This window comes from Aotus nancymaae, unplaced genomic scaffold, assembly GCF_030222135.1.
Source record: "Aotus nancymaae isolate 86718 unplaced genomic scaffold, 86718_ANA_hifiasm-v0.15.2.pri h1tg000007l, whole genome shotgun sequence".
Taxonomy (NCBI): domain Eukaryota; kingdom Metazoa; phylum Chordata; class Mammalia; order Primates; family Aotidae; genus Aotus; species Aotus nancymaae.
This window is the reverse complement of record NW_026988418.1, coordinates 14,041,817-14,066,493: the sequence shown is the minus strand read 5'-3', so window position 1 is coordinate 14,066,493 and position 24,677 is coordinate 14,041,817. Positions and strand designations below refer to the sequence as shown.

The 24,677-nt window shown below is 38.8% G+C and overlaps 1 protein-coding gene across 1 annotated transcript in view; it reads left to right on the top strand.

Moving 5' to 3' along the window:
• FAF1 (Fas associated factor 1) overlaps window positions 1-24,677 on the top strand; it is a 535,243-nt gene that overhangs the window by 218,975 nt on the left and 291,591 nt on the right. Inside the window, exon 7 of the mRNA XM_012434603.3 lies at window positions 20,334-20,439. Coding sequence (XP_012290026.1) covers window positions 20,334-20,439 — 106 coding nt within the window. The remainder of the gene's footprint in view (window positions 1-20,333; window positions 20,440-24,677) is intronic.

Sequence of the window (24,677 nt, the reverse complement as noted above, 5' to 3'; positions counted from 1 at the left end):
TCCTTTTTTATGGCAGCATAGTATTCCATGGTGTATATGTGCCATATTTTCCTTATCCAGTCTATCATTGATGGGCATTTGGGTTGATTCCAAGTCTTTGCTATTGTGAATAATGCTGCAATAAACATGCATGTACATGTGTATTTATAATAGAATGATTTATAAACCTTTGGGTATATACCCAGTAATGGGATTGTTGGGTCCAATGGTATTTCTATTTCTAGATCCTTGAGGAATTGCCACACTGTCTTCCACAATGGTTAAATTAATTTACACTCCCACCAACAGTGTAAAAGTGTTCCTATTCCTCTACATCCTCTCCACCATCTGTCTCCTGATTTTTTAATGATTGCCATTCTGATTGGTGTGAGGTGGTATCTTAATGTGGTTTTGATTTGCATTTCTTTAATGGCCAGTGATGATGACCTTTTTTTCATATGTTTGTTGGCTGCATAAATGTCTTTTTTTGAAAAGTGTCTGTTCATATCCTTTACCCACTTTTTGATATAGTTGTTTTTTTCTTGTAAATTTGTTTAAGTTCTCCATAGATTCTGGATATTAGCCCTTTATCACATGGGTAGATTGCAAAAATTTTCTCATTCTGTTGGTTACTGGTTCATTCTACTGATAGTTTCTTTTGCTGTGCAGAAGCTCTTAAGTTTAATTATATCCCGTTTGTCTATTTTGGCTTTTGTTGCCATTGCTTTTGGTGTTTTAGTCATGAAGCCCTTGCCCATGCCTATATCCTGAATGGTATTGCCTAGGTTTTCTTCTAGGGTTTTTATGGTGTTAGGCCTCATGTTTAAATCTTTAACCCATCTAGAGTTAATTTTTGTATAAGGTGTAAGGAAGGGATTCAGTTTCAGCTTTCTGCATATGGCTAGCCAGTTTTCCCAACATGATTTATTAAATAGGGAATCCTTTCCTCATTGCTTGTATTTGTCAGGTTTGTCAAAGAACAGATGGTTGTAGTTGTGTGGCGTTCTTTCTGAGGCCTCTGTTCTGTTCCATTGGTCCGTATCTCTGTTTTGGTACCAGTACCATACTGTTTTGATTACAGTAGCCTAGTAATATGGTTTGAAGTCAGGTAGGGTAATGCCTCCAGCTTTATTTTATTTTATTTTTTTGTTTTTTTTACTTAGGATTGTCTTGGCTATGCAGGCTCTTTTTTGGTTCCATATGAAGTTTAAGGTGTTTTTTTTCCAATTCTGTGAAGAAAGTCATTGGTAGCTTGATGGGGATAGCACTGAATCTATAAATTACTTTGGACAGTATGGCCATTTTCATGATATTGATTCTTCCTAACCATGAGCATGGAATGTTTTTCCATCTGTTTGTGTCCTCTCTTATTTCCTTGAGCAGTGGTTTGTAGTTCTCCTTGAAGAGGTCCTTCACATCTCTTGTTAGTTGTATTCCTAGGTATTTTATTCTCTTTGTAGCAATTGTGAATGGGAGTTCACTCATAATTTGGCTCTTTGTTTGTCTGTTATTGGTGTATAGGAATGCTTGTGATTTTTGCACATTGATTTTGTATCCTGAGACTTTGCTGAAGTTACTTATCATCTTAAGGAGATTTGGGGCTGAGATGATGGGATTTTCTAAATATACAATCATGTCATCTGCAAACAGGGACAATTTGACATCCTCTCCTCCTATTCGAATACCCTTTATTTCTTTTTCTTGCCTGATGGCCCTAGCCAGAACTTTTAATACTATGTTGAATAGTAGTGGTGAGAGAGGTCATCCTTGTCTTGTGCCAGTTTTCAAAGGGAATGCTTTCAGTTTTGCCTATTCAATATGATGTCAGCTGAGGGTTTGTCACAAATAGCTCGTATTATTTTGAGATACGATCCATCGATGCCTAGTTTATTGAGAGTTTTTAGCATAAAGGGCTATAGAATTTTGTTGAAGTCCTTCTCTGCATGCACTATTGAGATAATCAGGGGGTTTTTGTCTTTGGTTCTGTTTATGTGATGGATTACGTTTATAGATTTGCAGATGTTGAACCAGCCTTGCATCCCTGGGATGAAGCTGACTTGATTGTGATGGATAAGCTTTTTGATGTACTGTTGGATTCAGTTTGCCAGTATTTTATTGAAGATTTTTGCATTGATGTTCATAATGGATATTGGCCTGAAATTTTCTTTTTTAGTTATGTCTCTACCAGGTTTTGGTATCAGGATGATGTTGATCTCATAAAATGAGTTAGGGAGGAGTCCCTCTTTTTGTATTGTTTCTAATAGTTTCAGAAAGAATGGTACCAGCTCCTCTTTGTACATTTGTTGGAATTTGGCCGTGAGCCCATCTGGGCCTGGACTCTTTTTCATTGGTAGTCTATTAATTGCTGCCTCAACTTCAGACCTTGTTATTGGTCTATTCAGGAATTCAACTTCTTCCTGGTTTAGTCTTGGTAGGTTGTAAGTGTCCAGGAATTTATCCATTTGTTCTAGATTTACTGTTTTATTTGCATAGAGTTGTTTATAGTAATCTCTTATGGTAATCTGTATTTCTGTGGGATCAGTGGTGATATTCCCTTTACCATTTTTTATTGCATTTATTTGAATCCTCTCTCTTTTCTTTTTTTATTAGTCTGGCTAGTGGTCTATCTGTTTTGCTGATCTTTTCAAAAAACTAGCTCCTGGATTTATTGATTTTTTTTTTTTATGGGTTTTTTGTGTCTCTATCTCCTTCAGTTCTGCTTTGGTCTTAGTTATTTCTTGCCTTGTGCTAGCTTTTGAATTTGTTTGATCTTGCTCCTCTAGTTCTTTTAATCTTGATGTTAGGGTGTCGATTTTATATCTTTCCTCACTTCTCTGGTGGGCATTTAGTGCTATGAATATCCCTCTAGACACTGTTTTGAACGTCTTCCAGAGATTCTGGTACATTGTGTCTTCATTCTCATTGGTTTTGAAGAACATCTTTATTTCTGCCTTCATTTCACTATTTATCCAGTAGTCATTCAGGAGCAGGTTGTTTAGTTTCCATGTAGTTGTACAGTTTTGAGTGAGTTTCTTAATCTTGAGTTCTAATTTGATTGCATTGGAGTCTGAGAGACTGTTTATTATGATTTCCATTCTTTTGCATTTGCTGGGGAGTGTTTTACTTCGTATGTGGTCAATTTTAGATTAGAATAAGTGTGATGAGGTGCTGAGAAGAATGTATATTCTGTGAATTTGGGGTGGAGAGTTCTGTACATGTTTATTAGGTCCACTTGGTCCAGAGTTCAAGTTCTAGATATTCTTGTTAATTTTCTGTCTCATTGATCTGTCTAGTATTGACAGTGGTATGTTAAAGTCTCCCATTATTATTGTGTGGGAGTCTAAGTCTTTTGTAGGTCAGTAAGAACTTGCTTCATGAATCTGGGTGTTCCTGTACTGGGTGCATATATATTTAGAATAGTTAGCTCTTCTCGTTGCATTGATGCTTTTACCATTATATAACGCCCTTCTTTGTCTCTTTTGATCTTTGTTGCTTTGAAGTCCATTTTATCAGAGAGTAGGATTGCAACCCCTGCTTTTTTTTTGCTCTCCGTTTGCTTGGTAAATCTTCTTCCATCCCTTTATTTTGAGCCTATGTGTGTCTTTGCACATGAGATGCGTTTCCTGAATACAGCACACTGATAGGTCTTGGCTTTTTATCCAATTTACCAGTCTGTGTCTTTTGACTGGGGCGATTAGCCTATTTACATTTAAGGTTAGTTAATATTGTTATGTGTGAATTTGATCCTGCCATTTTGATGCTAGCTGGTTGTTTTGCCCATTAGTTGATGCAGTTTCTTCATAGTGTTGATGGTCTTTACAGTTTGATGTGCTTTTGCAGTGGCTGGTACTGGTTGTTCCTTTCCATGTTTAGGGCTTCCTTCAGGAGCTCTTGTAAGGCAGGCCTGGTGGTGACAAAATCTCTCAGCAGTTGCGTGTTCGTAAAGGATTTTATTTCTCCTTTGCTTATGAAGCTTAGTTTGGCTGGATGTGAAATTCTGGGTTGAAAATTCTTTCCTTTTAGGATGTTGAATATTGGCCCCCACTCTCTTCTGACTTATAGGGTTTCTGCCGAGAGATCCACTGTGAGTCTGATGGGCTTCCCTTTGTGGGTAAGCCGACCTTTCTCTCTGGCTGCCCTTAGCATTTTTTCCTTCATTTCAACTCTGGTGAACCTGATGATTATGTTCTTTGGGGTTGCTCTCCTCAAGGAATACCTTTGCAGTGTTCTCTGTTTTCTTGTATTTTAATGTTGGCCTGCCTTATTAGGTTGGGGAAGTTCTCCTGGATAATATCCTGAAGAGTGTTTTCCAACTTGGTTTCGTTCTTCCCATCACTTTCAGGTACAGCACTCAAATGTAGATTTGGTCTTTTTATATAATCCCTTATTTCTTGGAGGCTTTGTTCATTTCTTTTCACTGTTTTTTTCTCTAGTCTTGCCTTCTCTCTTTATTTCATTGAGTTGATCTTCAGTCTCTGATATCCTTTCTTCTGCTTGATCAATTTGGCTATTGAAACTTTTGTATGCTTCATGAAGTTCTCATGCTGTGTTTTTCAGCTCCTCCATGTTGTTTATTTTCTTCCCCATGCTGGTTATTCTCATTAGCATTTCGTCTAACCTTTTTTCAAGGTTCTTAGTTTCCTTGCGTTGGGTTAGAACATGCTCCGTTAGCTTGGAGAAGTTTGTTATTACCCACCTACTGAAGCCTGCTTCTGTCAATTCGTCATATTCATTCTCCATCCAGTTTTGTTCCTTTTTGGTGAGGAGTTGTGATCCCTTGGAGGAGAAGAGGCATTCTGGCTTTTGGCGATTTCAGCCTTTTTGCACTGGTTCCTTCCCATCTTTGTGGATTTATCTACCTTTGGTCTTTGAAGTTGGTGACTTTTTGAATGGGGTTTCTGTGTGGACGTCCTTTCTGTTGATGTTGAAGCTATTTCTTTCTGTTTGTTAGTTTTCCTTCTAACAGGCCCCTCTGCTGCAGGTCTGTTGGAGTTTGCTGGAGGTCCACTCCAGACTCTGCTTGCCTGGGAATCAGCTGCAGGGGCTGCAAAACAGTAATGATTGCCGCCTGTTCCTTCCTCTGGTAGCTTCGTCCCAAAAGGGTACCTGCCAGATGTCAGCCAGAGCTCTTCTTATGATGTGTCTCCCAGTTAGGTTACATGAGGGGTCAGGGAGCCACTTGAGGAGGCAGCTTGTCCCTTAATGGAGCTCCAGCAGTGTTCTGGGGGATCTTTTGCTCCCTTCAGGGCTGCCAGGCAGGGACGTTTACATCTGCTGAAGCAGAACCCACAACTGCCCCTTTTCCCAGGTGCTCTGTTCCCAGGAAGGTGGGGGTTTTGTAAGTCCCTGACTGACTGCTGTCTTTTTTTTTTCTGAGATGCCCTGCCCAGCAAGAAGGGAATCTACTTGACAATCTGCCTGCAGAGGCCTTGCTAAGCTGCTGTGCTCCACCCAGCTGCTGTGTAAACTTCCTGGAGGCTTTGTTTACACTGGCAACGCTGAAGACGCCTACTAGAGCCTCAGCAATGGCAGTTGCCTCTCCCCTCACCAAGCTCAACTGTCCTGGGTCAAGCTCATACTGCTGCGAGAATTTCCAGCCAGTGGGTCTTAGCTTCCCCTTTTTCATGGGGGTGGGACCTGCCAAGCCAGCTCACTTGGTTCTCTGGCTTCAGCCCCCTTTTTCAGGGGAATGGGCAGTTCTGTCTTGCTGGTGTTCCAGGTACCACTTGGCCACCCAATTTTGTGCTGGAAACCTGAGGTGGTGGTGTTGCAAGCGCCAGAGGGAATCTCCTGGTCTTCAGGTTGTATAGACCATGGGAAAAGCGCAGTATCTGAGCCAGAGTGCCGGAGTGACTGTAGAAGTCCATAATGGTTTCCCTTGGCTGGGAGCGAGAGGTTTCTGGCCCCTTACACCTCCTTAGTGAGATGATACCCCACCCTGCTTCAGGTTGCCCACCTAGGACTGCTCCCACTGTCTAACCAGTCTGCATGAGATGAACCTGGTACCTCAGTTGGAAGTGCGGAGTTCACTCATCTTAGCGTGCTCTCACCAGGAACTGTAGACCGGAGCTGTTGCTATTTGGCCATCTTGGTGGAATTCCCTTCAGTTAATATTTTAATGACTTCATATGAGGGTATTATTGATCTCTGGCCCTGCAGTCAAGCATATCACCCTCTTGGTGTGGTCTCTGGGTTGTGAAGTTGCATTTAACTATAGCTTTGAATTAGTTGCTATTTGTTCAAGCAGGAGTAAATTCAGGGTGCTAAATGGCACTTCTGTGATAGTTGAGTAAACCAGTGGTGTTAAAATATTTGGTTTCGGCTGGGTGTGGTGGCTCATGCCTGTAATCCCAACACTTTAGGAGGCCAAGGCGGTTGGATCACTTGATGTCAGAAGTTTGAGACCAGCCTGGCCAACATGGCGAAACCCCAGCTCTACTAAAAATACAAAAATTAGCTGGACATGGTGGCGTGCACCTGTAATCATAGCTACTCAGTTGGCTGAGGCACGAGAATTGCTGGAAACTGGGAGGCAGAAGTTGCTGTGAGCCAAGATCGCACCACTGCACTCCAGCCTGGACAACAAAGTGAGACTCTGTCTCAAAAAAAAAAAGGGCTTTTTGTTTTTGTCCTTGGAAAACCATTGGTGGGAAAGCAGATGACAGTAGCCATGAATTAAGCAAGAATGGAGTTGTTATATTTTCCCATGGGTGCTCTGGAAGGAATTGAGGAGTAGCAAGTCAAGATTGCTGAGTTTTAGGTCCAGCTCTGCTACTATATGACTTAGGGAAGTCTGCAGTGGGCCTCAGATCATACCTGAAAATAGACAGTCTTCTAGATTTTTAGGTATTTGTGATGCCAGTCATCCTTCCTTTCTTCTAGTTCTTAGCAGTAGATTAGACACATAGACATCAATAGCCAAATTGGGAAACAAAACTGCTTTGATGGCCGGGCAAGCACCGATGGAGTGGATGTGGCCTAGACCTGAGTCATAAATGGTTTCTTTTACCTCTTGCCCTAGATCTAAATCTTAGGACCTTTATGCTCATGTGGTCTGTAGGAGTTATGATTGAGTCTTCAGAGCCTGATGGACTAATGCAATAGACCTGCCCTACTAACCTAGTCACACTTAGGAAGACAGCTTAGTGATCTCATGGTAAGCTTTGTCCAGAGGGCACCTACCATAATGAGTAAAAAAAAAATGGTAGAGAACTTAATGAACTAGGGCACAGGAAGTGAAAGAGGAAGCTGCTAGTCTTGTCCCTGCCTTCTGTGAAATCTAACCTAGTATGTATGACCTTGTAAAAGTAATTCTAATTGATTCTATTCTTCCACTGAGAGAAACAAATCTAGAATGGAAGAAGGAGTGGGAAAGCTACATATTTTCTCATTTAAACTCTACCCTTGTGGGGAGAATCAGCATGGGCAGAAATCTTATTCTCCCTGTGAATAGAGGCAGAGAACTGAGAAAAAGCAAAAGAAACTTGCACCTTCCCCCTGAGATCTTTTCGGACTCTCTGTGTTTGATATGGACTCCACTATATCCATTAAGTTTGGTACAGTAAGTGAAAAATTCTTTTTTTTTTTTTGAGACGGAGTTTCGCTCTTATTACCCAGGCTGGAGTGCAATGGCGCGATCTCGGCTCTCCGCAACCTCCGCCTCCTGGGTTCAGGCAATTCTCCTGCCTCAGCCTCCCGAGTAGCTGGGATTACAGGCATGCGCCACCATGCCCAGCTAATTTTTGTATTTTTTAGTAGAGACGGGGTTTCACCTTGTTGACCAGGATGGTCTCAATCTCTTGACCTCGTGATCCACCCGCCTTGGCCTCCCAAAGTGGTGGAATTATAGGCGTGAGCCACCACGCCCAGCCGAAAAATTCTTAAATACTATTTTATCTCTGCTTCTTATAACCATCCAGCAGCAGTGTTAATAGGTATCTACCAGTGCTCCTAGCCCTCATCCTAGCAAAGAGGTGTATGCACCCTCTGAGCAGGGTATATATGTGTGTGTGTGTATATGTGTGTGTGTGTGTGTGTGTGTGTGTATATGTTTTTTTTCCCATTATCATAGTTCACTGTAACCTTGAACCCCTGGGCTCAAGCAGTTGTCCTCCTACCTTAGCCTCCCAAGTAGCTGGGACTAACTACGGGCATAGGCCATCATGCCTGGCTAATTATTAAATTTTTTATAGAGATGGGGTTTTGCCATGTTGCTCAGGCTGGTCTTGAACTTCTGTCCTGAAGCGATCCTCTCTTGTCCGTCTCCCAAAGCACTGAAATTAAGGTGTGAGCCACTGCACCTGGTCGGAATGTGTATTGATATTCATATAAACAGTGTGGGTTTTTCTTTTGGTATTTTCTCTCTGTCATCCTGTATTGAGGCCATTCTAGCCACTCTACTCTCTCTGTCCCCGTTTTTCCAACCATGAAAGATAACTGAGAAGCGTCATAGAACTGTTGTGAGACTTAGTTATTAGAAGGACATGCTGAGGACGCTTTCAAATAGTTGTCATCCTATTTTTTTTTTAAGGCAGAGTCTCGCTCTGTTGCCCAGGCTAAAGTGCTGTGGCACAATCTCTGCTCACCGCAACCTCTGCCTCCCGAGTCCAAGCAGTTCTCCTGCCTCGGCCTCCTGAGTAGCTGGGACTGCAGGTTCATGCCACCACACTTGGCTCATTTTTGTATTTGTAGTATGGGGAGGGTAAGGCAGGAGGACAACTGCTTGAGCCCAGGGGTTCAAGGTTACAGTGAGCTGTGATAATGCAAATGTAGTATGATTTGTAGTAGGTTTTGCCATGTTGGCCAGGCTGGTCTCAAACTCCTGAACTCAGGTTATCCACCCACCTTAGCCTCCCAAAGTGCTGGGATTAAAAGCATGAGCCACCGTGCCCAGTCTTCATCCTACTTCTGTTTTTCTACCACCTCATAATCTCTGCAAAAATATTAATCCTTATATTTTTCACTCTTGTCTATTTTCTGCCATTTCAGTTTTTGGTGTGCTCACTTAATACAAGATAAGTCACACCCATGAGAGCTCTGACTTAGAATTGAGAGGAAAGTTCTAGGATACTATCTTTTAAAGGAGCTAAAGCAATCAGCCAAGTTTTGATTAGGAGAGGTACTGAAAGAGGAAGTAAAATGGTCGATTTAGGCGTTAGCTTCTTCACTCAGAATGATCAGGATGATTTCTGCCTTCTAGGATTTTAGAGAGGTGCATATGTGATAAAATAAGATAGCATATATGAGCATCGGGCCTGGCATAGTGCATGTGCCAGGATGAGCCGGAACTTGGATTTTATAGGGCTCTTAACTCTAAGTTATTCACCATAGTACCTTCGAGCATTTTAGAGGTGAGTTTTTAACCAACTCACAAGTTGCTCAAAAGGTCAGAATCAGTGTGGTCCTCAACATAAAGTCTCATTTCAACGTAGTTCATGTGTGAAGTAAACTAAACACAGTGCTTCTGTCTTTAGGCAGAAAAGGGGAGCTCATAGAAAGCCTGTGTCTGTGTCAGCTGTTCCCCAGGTGCCCTCAGTTCAAAGTAGTCAGCATACCAAAGTGTCACATTGTGGGGTTGGCATTTCCTGAACTGGGTCAATATTTATCTGTAAAAGCATTTTAAATTACCAGTGTTGTAATTAGAACAATGCATGATTTGATTATATATTAAAGTAATGCCATTTCTCAATAGTAAATTGGGCTGAACACGGTGGCTCACGCCTGTAATCCCAGGACTTTGGGAGGCTGAGGTGGGTGGATCACGAGGTCAGGAGATCAAGACTGTCCTGGCCAGCATGGTGAAACCCCATCTCTACTAAAATACAAAAAATTAGCCGGGCATGGTGGCTGGCGTCTGTAATCCCAGTAACTCGGGAGGCTGAGGCAGGGGAGTCCCTTGAACCTGGGAGGTGGAGGTTGCAGTGAGCCAAGATTGAGCCACTGCATTCCAGCCTGGGCAACAGAGGGAAACTCAGTCTCAAAAAAAAAGAATAAATTGATATAATCAGTATTTCAAGTACATTGTGATTACTGTTCAACTTAAATTAAATTGTAGTGAGCATCATTATTAGATTTTGTGAAAGTGAAATTTGAAAGTACTGGGCTGGTAAATGTTTTTTAATAAGGGGCCACTTAAAAGTGGCTCATTTTTTGGGAGGCCAAGGTGGGCAGATCACGTGAGGTCAGGAGTTCGAGACCAGCCTGGCCGACATGGCAAAACCCCATCTCTATAAAATACAAAAATTAGCCGGGTGTGGTGGTGCATGCCTATAATCCCAGCTACTCAGGAGGCTGAAGCAAGAGAATCACTTGAACTCAGGAGGCAGAGATTGCAGTGAGTCAAGACTGCACCACTGCACTCCAGCCTGGGTGACAGAGCAAGTCTCCACCAAAAAAAAAAAAAAAAAAAGAGTGGTTTATTTTAAGAAGAGGACATTTCCCAAAATTATGCACTCTGGATGAAAGAAGAAACTTGTCCTCAGTTAAAGCACTGATGGAGGTCACAACACATCTAATTGGAACGAGGTACCAAACCCATTTATACAGTTTACTGCCTATTGATAGTTCAGTGACTACTGAGATTAGCTTGTTAGTATCACACTTTGAAAAAGAACTGCAGGTATTCTCTATGGCTGATTTAATGGATAGTCAGAAACCTGGTCACTAGGAAACAAAAATTGATATATCTATAAATATTTCTTTGCTTTTTAAATATTTTGTCTAGATGGATAGAATTCTGTTTTGACAGTTTTGCCATGTACTACTTGATGCATCACAATATATCACCATCATTACTAATTACCACATTTTGATTAATTTTGCATACTTTGGTTAATACATTTTGCTGAATCCAATATATCACTATATTGATTAAACAGTAATTATAGACATAAGGCCACGTGAACTTTGAAATCATCATGAAAAATGTTATTAAAAATTATGTGAAACCAAATGTTTATTTATCTAGACATATTTAATTGCCAGCAAAGGAAGCAAATTAAAAGTAGCTGTTGAGTAAGAGGCTAACCTTCGTTAAACATGGTTTTAAGACTGTTACAGAACTTGTGGTGATGATAACATGGTGTCTTGAAGGATGTTAACAACTGTAGCAGAGTGTTAATTAAGAATGATGTAATCGGCAGCTCAGAATTATTAGTATATGTTAGTTTAGCTGGACAGGAGCAAAACCTAGTTTCAGTTATGATGAGAGTTCAAATCATATTTGTAGTGGAAAAATTAACATTTTATTTTTATGCTGTTCCTGAGACAATTTAAAAATCCTGAATGAAATACAATCAAATGTAAACATCAAGGCCATAGCTCATTTACATATGTGCCAGATTTTCAAACTGATTGCTATTTAAACCTAATCTGTCATTGCTAGCTGCATTAGCTACAACAAACATTACATTTACATATTGATTTCTTATTTTGTTTTAGTGTAAATAATCCATAATTATGGTAAATTTGATCTTTTGTTGACAAGAGCTCATATGACTCTGTAAGTTTAGAATGGAAATTTAAATTGCCTTGTGTCATGCTTTTTAATTTAAAATTTGATGTAGCTAAAGGGATAAAATTAATATTGTAGATCACAAAATATTCCTGAAGAGACAAAAGAGAGAAAAAAATTTAGGGCCTTTGGAAAGGTATAAATGATAAAGTATTAATGAAAAATTCAATACCACATTTTAAAATTATTACTTACATTTTTGTAAGTAAATCACAGTAATTGGAAATAAAGTACTTGTTTCACTATCAGGCCATATTTAAAAAATAAAATCCTGTGAAAATGAACTTTACAAGCTGATTTTAAATTGTTATTTTTAAAATATACAGTGCAAGAAAGGGAATAACATATGCACGTAGCAGGAATGACATGAGACTGCACACACAGCACTGATTTGAGAAGTATTATTTCACTGCTGACAGCTCATATGTGTCAGTGGACATATAATGTTATTTGCTATACATGATGCAGCAAATCCATGGTTCCCATTTACACTGGCTGAAAGTGGATTGTGGCCAGGCACAGTGGCTTACATCTGTAATCCTAGCACTTTGGAAGTCTGAGGTGAGTGGATCACTAGGTCAGGAGTTCAAGACCAGCCTGACCAACATGGTGAAACCCCGTCTCTACTAAAAATACAAAAATTTGCCAGGCATGGTGGCAGGTGCCTGTAATCCCAGATACTCGGGAGGCTGAGGCAGGAGAATCACTTGAACCCAGGAGGTGGAGGTTGCGGTGAGCCATGACCATGTCATTACACTCCAGCCTGGGTGACAGAGCCAGACTCCATCTCAAAAATTAAAAAGGAGGATTGTATTTGCAAAAATGATCACTGTTAAATTATTAAAGCATTTTTTATGGTTAATGTTTTTATGGGGTTATAATTCATATACAATAAATATACAGTTCTTTTAAAAATTGTTTTCTAGAGACAAGGTCTTGCTACGTTGCCTACGTGGTCTTGAACTCCTGGCCTCAAGTCATCCTCCCACCTCAGCCTCACAAAGTCCTGGGATTAAAGACATGAGCCACCACTCCTAGCCAGATCTAGAGTGTGTCTGAGTTATATGAGTTTTGACAAAAGTATATTGCTTTCTGTGGTACTCTAGGAAATGGGATTTTAGTGAGTGAGATTTCAATTTGGATTTGTATATTATAAGCCTGTGCTGAACTCATGGCAGCTGTTTACTTGAGTACTGCGAATACAGAAGTCCTAAAAGCCTTTATATTAGTCACCTTGGGCTGCCATAACAAAATACCGTTTGCTGGGTAGCTTAAACAATAGCCCTTTATTTCTGAATGTTGAAAGTCCAAGACAATGGTGCTGGCAAAGTCAGTCCCTCATCCTGGCTTGGTCAACTTCTCATTGTGTCCTCCCAAGCAGAAAGAGAGAAAAGCTCTTATCTGTCTTTCTCTTCTTATAAAAATACTAATCCATCATGAAGGTCTCACTCTCATGACCTCATCTAAACCTGATTACCTCCCAAAGACCCCATATCCAAATATCATCACTTTGGGGGTTAGGGCTTCAATGTGTGAATTTTGGAAAGTACACAAACATTCAGTTCATAGCAACCCTGAAGCCCAAGTATGAATTTATCTTGCCTGGTCTAGTTGTTTAATTTTGATGTATACTTTGTAACAATGAGTATTTCCCCTAGTACTATTAATGTTGTAATAGGTGGGCTATGGGTTAACTTAGCCAATTCTTATGTCTACTGAAGACTTTAAGAGGGAGTTCTGGATTCAAGGAATTCCTGGACAAGAAATCCTTAAATTACTATGACTATTACTGGTTCAAAACGGTTTGCCTACTACAGTAGTACCCTGTGAAATGGGCCTGCTGCTAGTTGGTGGGTGGGGGGGAGGTGAGGGGGTGGGGGGAGGGAGTCATTCCTCTTCTTCATCAGTCATTCCTTCTTCTTCAATTAATGAAATGGATTGTTTTACTAACATAATGCAGCCTTAAGTTATCCCTGAAAAATTACTATATATATTAAAATAACCCTGTGCTTTCTCCTAAGTGGGTTGCTGAAGTACTCTCTGAATGAGAAATAAAGTCAGTCAAGACAACAAAGAGTGCTACATTTATTTTCTTAGTGTTGCTGCTGATTTTATCAATACTTGACATATGTAAGCTAATAATATAATGGCTTTGTATGTTCAAATGCATAAAAATACCTGTGCTAGAGCTTCATATTTATTTTAGGGCCTATGTTTTAAAATTTGCTATACCTGATTTACCCCTTTTTTTAAAAATGTGGAGGGGTATGTAAAATGGATAAACTAAGCCAGTGAATTAAAATTACATTGGTACTCATTAGAAGGCTGGTATTTTACAGGTAACCTCTCTGTTCCTGATAAATATTCATAGTTAAATTTGAATGGGATCTTCCCAGGCATAGCTAGATGGACATTCTGCTACTTAAAGAGCATTGGGGGCCCGAGCGCGGTGACTCATGCCTGTAATCCCAGTACTATGGGAGGCCGAGGCGAACGGATCATGAGGTCAAGAGATCGAGACCATCCTGGCCAACAAAATGAAACCCCCGTTTCTACTAAAAATACAAAAATCAACTGGGTGTGGTGGCGTGCGCCTATAGTCCCAGCTACTCAGGAGGCTGAGGCAAGAGAATTGCCTGAACCTGGGAGGCAGAGGTTGCAATGAGCCAAGATCGTGCCACTGCACTCCAGCCTGGTGCCTGGCAACAGAGCGAGACTCTGTCTCAAAAAGAAAAAAAGAAAGAAAGAGCATTGGAATCCTAATACTTGTGGACAAAGAAGAGAGTAGAGAAAAGAAGTTTTACTAAAATGATTTCTAGAACTGTTAATGACTTAGGTATTAATGTTTAAGTAATAGTACTGAGAATTTTAAATTAGTTATCTATATTTTTATAGTTCCTTCTATTACATGCTACTCCTCCCTACCCCTTATGCCAGATTGATTGATTGATTGATTGATTTAGAGATAGGGTCTTCCTGTGTTGCCCAGGCTCGTCTCAAACTCCTGAACTCAAGCAGTTCTCCTGTCTCATCCTCCCAAGTAGCTGGGATTACAGGCACACAGCCCTGTGCTTGGCTCCCACCCCACCACTTTCAGTTTTAAAATTAAGAAACAGTCTAGAAAAATTATAAGGTAATGTATATGAAAATGGGTAGCACTTTGCATACTAGGTACTTAATAATGCTTTCATTTTTATTTTGTTGCAAATAGCACTGGAGCCCCAGGGACAAAGTATATGATTCTGATTATATTTGAAATATTATCTTCAGGCTGGGTCTGAGGGTAGAGCAAGAACAATTAGTTTTAATAGTCTTTTTCTGTTTGTAGAAACCAAATTGTGTCCTTGTTCATAATGCAAATATTTCCAAAGTTTTTACATTTGCCAGGCTCAGTGGCTTACACTTGTCATCTCAACTACTCAAGAGGCTGCATGAATCCAGGAGAAGGAGAAGACTGGCTTGGTCAACATAGCAAGACCTTGTCTCTGTTTTTGTTTTTTTAAGGTTCTACATTTGCTTATATCTTTTCTTCTCCCTCTAAAAGAAAACATGCAGTTTTTAGGCCAGGTGTGATGGCTCATCCCTGTAATCCCAACACTTTGGGAGGCTGAGACAGGGGATTACTGAAGTCAGGAGTTTAAGACCAGCCTGGCCAACATGGTGAAAACCCGTCTCTACTAAAAATACAAAAATTAGCTGGTCATGGTGGTGTGTGCCTATGGTCCCAGCTACTAGGGAGGCTGAGGCAGGAGAATCACTTAAACCCTGGAGGTGGAGGTTGCAGTGAGCTGAGATTGCACCACTGCATTCCAGCCTGGGTGACAGAGTGAGACTCTGTCTCAATAAAAAGAAAAAGAAAATATGCAGGTTTTTTTTTAAGTGGTTTCATTATTTCTTACCGGCTTTGGTTAACACTCATCCTTTTGACCCTGAAGATCAAAAGTTGAAGTAGCATGAACTTGTTTTTTTTGGAGATAGGGTCTGGCTCTGTCACTCAGGCTGGAGTGTAGTGGTGTGATCTCTGCTCACTGCAGCCTCTGCTTCCCATCCTCAAGAGGTCCTCCCTCCTCAGCCTCCTGGGTAGCTGGGACTACAGGTGCAAGCTACCGCGTCAGGGTTATTTTTGTATTTTTTGTAGAGTCTGGGTTTCACCTTGTTGTCCAGGCTAGTCTAGAACTCCTGGGTTCAAGCAATCCATCCACCTAGGCCTCCCAAAATGTTGGGATTACAGGCGTGAGCCACAGGGCCCAGTCAACTTGAAGATAAAAGACTGCTCAAAGGTGGTTTAACCATGGCTATCATAACCAATCATTAGGGGGCACTGTGTGGGAGAAAATTGCCTCTGGATGCTGCAGCTGAGGATTCATCTCATAGTTAGCTTTAGAAGCTAGGATCAGTTTGCCTAGATAACATTTTAGCAAAAACGTCTTTGCAAATTATACAGATTACCATGGCATTTTTAAAAGTTATTTTTTGAGACAAAATCTCTCTCTGTTGACCAGGCTGGAGTGCAGTGGCGTGATCTCAGCTCACTGCAACCTCCGCCTTCCGGATTCAAGCTATTTTTGTGCCTCAGCCTCCCGAGTAGCTGGGATTGGAGGTGTGTACCACCATGCATGGCTAATTTTTGTAGTTTTATTAGAGACAAGGTTTCGCCTTGTGGCCCGGCTGGTCTCGAATTCCTGGCCTCAAAGGATCCACCCACCTCTGCCTCCCAAAGTGTTAGGATTACAGGTGTGAGCTACCAAGCCCAGCAACCATGGTATATTTCTTACAGTCTTCCCCACTAACCCCTCCCCTCATAGTCATCACAAAACAGAACTTACACAGCTCACATACCAGTTTCTGTGGAAAACATCACCAGTCTAATTTAGTTGTTATTCTGTGTTTCCATAGTGCTTTAGGGAAAATAGGTATTAGAGTTCAGAAGCACAGGGTACAATATGTGAATTGTAAGTTTGCTGCTTTGCCCATCCCTCATTAGACTTAGTGAGGGCAGATAGATGATTTTACTGTGTTCCTTTCCTTGGTACCTGGAAGTCTAATCATAAGAGTGTAATCTCTGAAGTTAGACCTAGGTCATTGGTACTTTTTTATATGACATTGATTAAGCAAGTAACTTAGCATCAGTTTCCTCATCTGTAAAATGGAAATGATGATAATAACTTCATAATGATATGAATCTCTTAGTGGCTGATATGTGGTAGAACTTATTGTTAGTCACTATTATTAATGGCTAAGTAAATGGATCAGGCTAGAGTCTAAGTTTAAAGATAATACCCTTATCTGACTGCTCCAACAAACTGTTCTCACAAGGAGCATGAATGTGGTAGAATCAGCCCCAAACAAGACCTATGTAAAAAAAAAAAAAAAAAAAAAAACCAGTATCAGTCTGGATAATATACAATTACGTTCAGTGATCAGAACAAGGTTTTACTCTGTATGAACTCCTGCCATGGGATAGAACTAAAACATGAAAAGTAACTGCCACAAAAACACTATTGATCCTTTTGCTGATGTTTCACTATCACTAAGATTTTAAAGTATGAGTACCCTTCAAAAGTGTTCTATTTTCAATAGGTTGTAATAGCTCACCTTATAACTTATGTGCAATAAAAATTCCCACTTGGCTTTTTAAATGTAATATTCATACTTCTATGAAGGAAGTATTATCTTCTTCTTCTAAGAATTTGCAGAGTAATTAAGTGCCGAAAATAGGGTCTTGTCTGTGGTATACACTCAATAAATATGTTGAAAGAATGAATGATTGACTTGTCAAGGTCAAAGAACTAGCAAGTAGTGAAACAGGGATTCAGATCTGGCTTTATGACTCCCAAGCAGAATAAAGCCATAAATATTATTCTTGCCAACTTACCCTTTTCCACAGCTATCCAGGAATTTGTAGAACTAGACAAAGTTGGTGTTCCAAAGTAGTTTGGCAGTCAAACTGGTCCTGGCAAATGTGTTTGCAAAGTTATTACACAAGTCTGCCAGTCAAGGTCAAGAAACATATATAAGAAATTGCATAAAGGCAAGCACTAAAAATATTAAACATATGCATAGATTCATATGTAAAGATAACGGAAGATCTATGTGCTTATCAAGACTTCTGGAACTCTGAACTCCTTAGCCTAGCATTTGAAGCCCTCCATAATGTAGGTCTTTAATATTGTTAAGGTTTTCTCTGTCACAGACTCTTCTTCACATCCTCTTATACTTCTTCCTCATGGCTTTCTACACGTTTCTTAATATTCCCCCATCTTCATTTCTGTTCAAATTATTCTAGGTCTGAAATCATCTTTCATATCTACTTATCAAATTATTATCAATTTTTATTCATAGTACTTCCAAGTGTTCTCCCTTCTCCACAACCTTAACTTCTGTTTGATGTTTTTCTCTAGAGCCTCTCTGAGGTCAGTGATTTCTGTCTTTTATTCCTGTATTATTACAAATAATAGGAATCAAATAATTATAAAGTGAATGAATGAGTGGTAAACTTCTAGCAGACAGGAGTCTTGTTCACCTAGTGTTGCCCAGCAGCCCAGCCTTTTGGGAGGTAGGATGCTCAGGTTTGAAGAACATAGAATGAAGTATAGGTTAGGAACTGGGTTCCACCTCTTTGTAGCTTGATGACTGGGGGCAGTTACTTAACCTTTCAGAAGTACAATTTTGTGAGTAAAATGAAACCTCAGATAGGCTAAAAAAATGATCATCAGTAGTTCTTCATATGCAGTTCAGAATATGCAGAAGTATTTCTTAAGTCTTTATACAGTTGAATTGAATCACCTTCTAGTGTGCTACTTTCTAAGGGATATCCTGATAATCAGTTATAAAAACATATGGTCTAGAATTCAGGGTGTCCACACATGAAGGAAAGCAAACTGTATAAGACGAGCTATAATTGTTAAATAAAATATGTGATAGGAATTCAGAGGAGAAGAGAAGGTCGTTAGTAAATGCAAGTAGAGGCCTGAAAGGTGATCTGAAAGTTGTGCAGTATTTGGAAGGGAGTAAAGGAAAGGAGGATGAGAACAGTATGAACAAAGATTGTAGTGAGCATGTTTTTGACATGAGGGCATGTCAGCCAAGCTCTAGAGAAAAAGGCACATTTTGTAGAATAGTCGTAAAGTAGATGTACCTATGGAAGGCCTTGAAACTTCAATAAGTCTTTCCATTACTTGCCACTTCTGTCCCCAAATTCATTCAGCATATATATATTGAACATTGACCCCATCTATTGTTTGGGCCTCATTTCCCAGTAGACTTCTCTCACACAGCCTTTACTATAGTCACATTGAGCTTTTTACTGTTTCCTGAACATGGTCATTTTTCTGTCCTTCCCACCTTTAATGTCTCATCAGCATTTGGCATAATTGATCCTGCCCTCCTATTTGAAACAGTCATTTCTTTTGGCTCCCTTATACTATACTTTCTTGATTTTTCTCTTCTCTCAGTGATGATTTATCAATCTCTTTTACACTGCCTCATTCTCCTCTGCTTGATTTCAAATGACTGAAATGCCCTAGGGTTCCATCTTGGCCTCTCTTTTCTCGATGTCACTTATTTTTTCTAGGTGATTTGTTTTGGCCACGAAGTCTAAAAACTGACTATATGCTACTGACTCTCCTGCTCTGGGTTCTCTTACTTGACCTTTGACTCTCATATTCAACTGTACATGATATTTTTTTTCAAAATGTCTAATAGACATCTCAAAACATCTTGATAGACATCTCAAACTTTGAACCAAAACTTCTTTCTCAATTTCTTCACCTCACCTGCCACTACTCCACTTTTTCTTGTTAAATGTACTTCCATTCTTCTATTTACTAACGCCAGAAACCTTGGGGTTACATTTTTCTCATATCTATCAGTAAGTGGTCTGACTTCTACCTCTAAAATATATTCTGAACTTTACAGCTTTTCATCTCTTCCTCTACCACCCTACTCCAAGCTATCATCACTTTTTTTTGGTGCTAGAGTTTCACTCTTGTCCCCAGGCTGGAGTGCAATGGCGTGATATCGGCTCACTGCCACCTTCCTTCCCCCCACCCCCAGTTCACTCGATTCTCCTGCCTCAGCCTTCCTAGTAGCTGGGTTACAGGCGTACACCACCACACCCAGCTAATTTTTTGTATTTTTAGTAGAGACGGGGTTTCACTATATTGGCCAGACTGGTCTTTAACTTCTGACCTTGTGATCCGCCTGCCTCAGCCAGCTACCATCACTTTTTTCCTGAACCAACCTCCTATCTGCTCTCCTCTCCAGTCTTTGCTCACTGTAGCCAGAGCAGCCAGAATAATCTTGTGTAAGTGTAAATGTAAGTCAGATCTTACCAGTTCCCTTTATAAAATGTTCCGGGGTGGGCTGGGCATGGTAGCTCACTCCTGTAATCTCAGCATTTTGGGAGGCCGAGGCGAGCGGATCACCTGAAGTCCGGAGTTCAAGACCAGCCTGGCAAACATGGTGAAACCTGCGCCTGACTGAACCAGAGTCTTTGAGTATACATTTTAGTAACATATTTGGATGTAATTGACAGTTTTGTTTTAGGAGATACATATGCAGATATTATGAGTTAGCATATGACTTGTAGAAAATTCTTAAGTATACAAAGCATTTAGACTTGAAATTTAAAAACACCTTGTAGAGAAAGAGTTAACAGGTTAGCTCCCCTTGGTTGTTCTCAGTGTGTTCTCTTGCCTTTAGGAGCTGAAAATATGATAACATTGGGCCCGGACATGCCTGTGTGGAGGTTAGGGTACTCCTGGGGTTTTTGCAGCTAGCTGTAAAGCAAGCTAGAACTTGTTCATCTCTAAGTTCCTTGTTTTTCTTTCAACCCTTTCAGTGCCCTGCAGGAGTCATTAAATCAAAACTTCATGCTGATCATCACCCACCGAGAAGTCCAGCGGGAGTACAACCTGAACTTCTCAGGAAGCAGTACTATTCAAGAGGTGAGTTATGTCTCACAGCTAAGAAATAAGGGTAGCTCATTATAGCTAATGTTGACCCTGTTAAAGAGGGCTTATCTGTTCTGGTTGGAAATTCTCTTTATGTTTCATTGTTGGGTTCTTAAATTTTAATTAACTGGAGCATCAATGATTACTGTAGATATACTGAATGACTTGACCCAGAAAGAAAGATGTAAATGGGAACTCTAGATAATTTTTAAACTAGTCAACTTGAAACACTGCTTAAACATAACTGATTATTATGTAACATATTTCATAGTTTTATGGTAATTATTCAAAATACTAATTTGGAAATTGTTGACAACATTCATTCTGGAGGATCCTTTATTTTATTTGAAAGATTGCTCTCAAATAATTATATTTCATACCCTGTTTCTAAAAGGAATTTAGCAGCTCAATCCTGGCCTTGAGCAGTATTCCTAAGATGCTGCTGGAGACTATCTTATAGTGTCAATATTTTCTTCAACATAACCAACCGGGGCCACTCTTTCAAAAGAGAACCAACCCCAAGAGAGAAGTGGTACCTTCTTGGTATGCCTTGGGCCCCACCCACCTAAAGCTAGTAATTTTTCTCTATGGAGGGTGAGGGGAACATTTAAGGCTATGACAGCACTTGTGTTTGCAAACACTGAAATGATGACTATATCATATTACACGTTATAAGTTATGAAAGCAACAGTCATTTGTCTACTAATTTCTCTGAAGAGAATTAATCATCCTTAATTTTGGATTATTTTATAATTTTTTTCTTAGACTACATTGCTTAAAATAATCAATGTCATTTTCAAAGAACAAGTCATTTTCACCCTAATGTTTTCTTTCAGAAGTATATGAATTGTTTCTGTAGACTATTAATGGTTTTCTTTTTTTACATTGTGTCACTGAATTTCAGCTTCTGAATTTGACGTAAATAACTCATTGCTTTCAGTTTATTTTCTTTGATTACTTGAATAGTTTGTTGACTAGCAGCAAAAGTCTTTAAAATTTTTTCTGATCTGATTCCTAAACTGAATCATAGGTTTGCATTACTTGATTTTTTTTCCAGGACTTTAAAATGTATAAATTGTGATTTCATTTTCAGCCTCCATAATATTTTATTCTCTAAATTAAAAAATTTAATTCCTTGAAGAATTATTTGTGTTTTTCTGATGGAAATAATATTTTGCTATGGCTCCATCTCATAGTTATTATAGTATTTGAAATTTCACAGGATAGTAAAATGTAAATTATGTATGTGAATATAATTAAACAAGGAAATTTAGATTTAAAATAACCTTTTTCAAAGCAAAGATAATAGGTAAATTAATTTTGTTGCTGACTTTTTAAAATTGAAAATTAGTATAATGCATGATGGATAAATATAGTTTGCCTTTTTTCCTTTGGATTGAATTTTCTAGCCATAATTTTGCTGCCACCCCCTCAACCCCTACCCCCAGTTTCTGTTATTTGGGTGTGCTTCAGCTTTCTCCCACAAGAGGGCAGAAAGGACTATTCAGTAGATAGCCTAAAAATGCCATTCAGTGTTTTCAAATTAGCTTCTCTTATATTAACAAAAAGGAGCATAATGGCCAAGTTATTGTTTGATTTACAGATAATTGGCATATTGCAGGGAGGAGACTTAATTTCACCCTTTTAAATTAAACAGGGAGATTTAAAAAGACATAAAATATTCATTAATGTTCGGTGATTATAAAGTAGTGGCATATATTTATTTTACCTTTATTACTGTTTCGATGGGAAAATACTGCAAATATTTCCGAAATCGAGTTGGCCATACTGACAAGTTGAAATGTTTAAGCAGCGTTAATGCAATCTGCTCACACCTGATATCCTATGCAGAATGATTCAAAATGACTACATCAATTATTAAAAAGAAATATTTAAAATTCTGTAAATGTGCCATTGTGTGCCACAGTTGGCTGAAACTGTTCTCCATGGCCTGCTATTTAGATTATCAAATATATCTTCAGCTTCAAGGACTTAAAAACAGTTAATCTTTTTTATACCATTTTTTAAATGTCATTTTTTAAATGTTCCAGAAATATTTTTGCCAAGACAGATATTCTTATGTATTCCTTGTCAAGAGTTTGGTTTCTTCTCCTTTTTTCTTTTTTTCCCTTTTTAATTTAAAATAATGTTTTTAAATGCTAGTTTGCTAGTAACAAATAAATGCAATTGCTACTTATGTCACTTGCTTCTCTGTGAGTAGACAGCTACACATAGGCTCTTTTAGTCTGTACAACATAGATAAAGGATGTGGGTCACCTCTTTGGGCCTAGTTCTGTGACTTTTCTGCTTCAACTTGTGGAATGGACGGGGTGGTTTTAGGTGAAGGACAAGATGTTCTTATCTACAGCCATTCAATTTACAATGACACTAAAGTCTGTACATTTTTTCTTGTTGCATGATTGGAAAGTTCGTTTGATTACATCAAGATAAAAATATAATCGTGAAACAATTTTGTAGTTTTATAATGCTAGTATTTGTTTTTTATTAATGTGAATGCTTAATTATGCCATATATGCTAAATTGTAAATTAATCTCTGTCACCAGTTTCAAGAATTTCATTTCAGTATTAATAGGTCCAAGAATAAATTCTGACTAACATAATTGAGGGAAAGTAAAAAATGTTTGAAACACAAAACAAAAATTCCTGCTCATTTTTTTTTTTTTTTTAATTTTTGAAAGCCTTGCATTTTAAAAAGAAAGCTTTGCACTATTTTTCACCCTGAGGGAAACTGCTATTAAATGAAATAGGATTGAAAAAGGCACTATGATTTCAACTTTTAATTAGAACAAAGTAGATTTTTAAAAAATATGAGTTAGGAAATAGAACTAAAATGCAGTTTGAATTTCAAATAAACTATTCAATGACCATATGGTCATTCCAAGTTAGTGATGATAAACCAAGAGTTGTACAAGTGTTTGTTCATTCTGGCTTTGTGGTCTGCTGCCTCACAATGCGTGACTTGTGTCCTTTGGGTGCTCCAGATTTTAATTTAAGCCAGTTAGTTATTGAGGGTTTTCATTTGATTTTGTTTTTTTAAAGCTCTGTACAAATCCTTCCTCTTACATTATCCTCCTAGTTGAGGAAAAAGCAGTGACAGAATAAAAAGGTCAGAATGGAGAGAGTTACAACTAGTCTTAAGACGAAAAATCTTTTACCTTTTCCATTATGGCAAAACAGCTTATAAAAATCATCAATGAATGTGACAGTAACTTTGTGATAGTCTGTCTTTTTGACCTTTTTGGGTCCTAAATTATCTATTCGTCACACTTTAAAATTGTGAATTTCCTTAAACAGGCTTACCTTATTTTAATGAATTTTTTTATGCTGAGAATTCAGATTTTTCAACAGTTTATTGTGCAGATTCTAGTAATTCTCACTAATGCTATTAAAGATCTGTGGTTACAAATGCACTTGGGATGGGTTAAATTAAGGGGAAAAAAAGATTGATTTGCTTTCAGCAAATCCAAAACCCAGGTGTGGAAAAGGATATGAAGTCCCTGAAATCAAGCCAACTTTTCTTGGAAACTGATTCTTTGTTATCGGTCTTACTACTGCAAAAGCTTCTGTTAGGTAAAATATTGTTTTCTTTGAATGTGTTATATAAATTTAAGGAATATACACATGACCCAGAATAACAATAAGAAACCTAAGTATTCTTAGTGCAGAATCATGGAGTATTACTTATCTCTTATATCAAGAAGCATGATGCATAGCTACTGGAATTATTTAAATCCTCTCCCAAGTTTCCCTTTACCCCAGAATTCTCACTGTTCTTATTAATGTTGATTTAGTTCTTAATGGCATGAAAGGGGAAAATTGACAACGCGTAAAGATATATCTTAGGGAGTAGTAAAACATTTCAGTACTAGTACGACATTGTACAAACTAGTCATTAAGTGGGAAGCCATTAGAGTTGAATTAGTATGAGGAACTGAAAGAACTAAATACATAGATTATGCCAATTCTTAAAAATAATCTTGGTTACATAATCATGAAGCTAAATGATTCTGAACATTTGAACCTAATGTCAGATTTTGTGTGTTGTGTCTATTTTTCTACTTGCTACTTTTTCTTAACTTGCTTTACTAATGTCAAATGTTTTGAACTATTCTCCTTTAATGCTGGTGGCCAGTAACAGTAATTAAAATATGTAGTCTTTTACAAATTATGTTAATTATTGATGTTCTAGTAGTGGGTTGAATATACATTC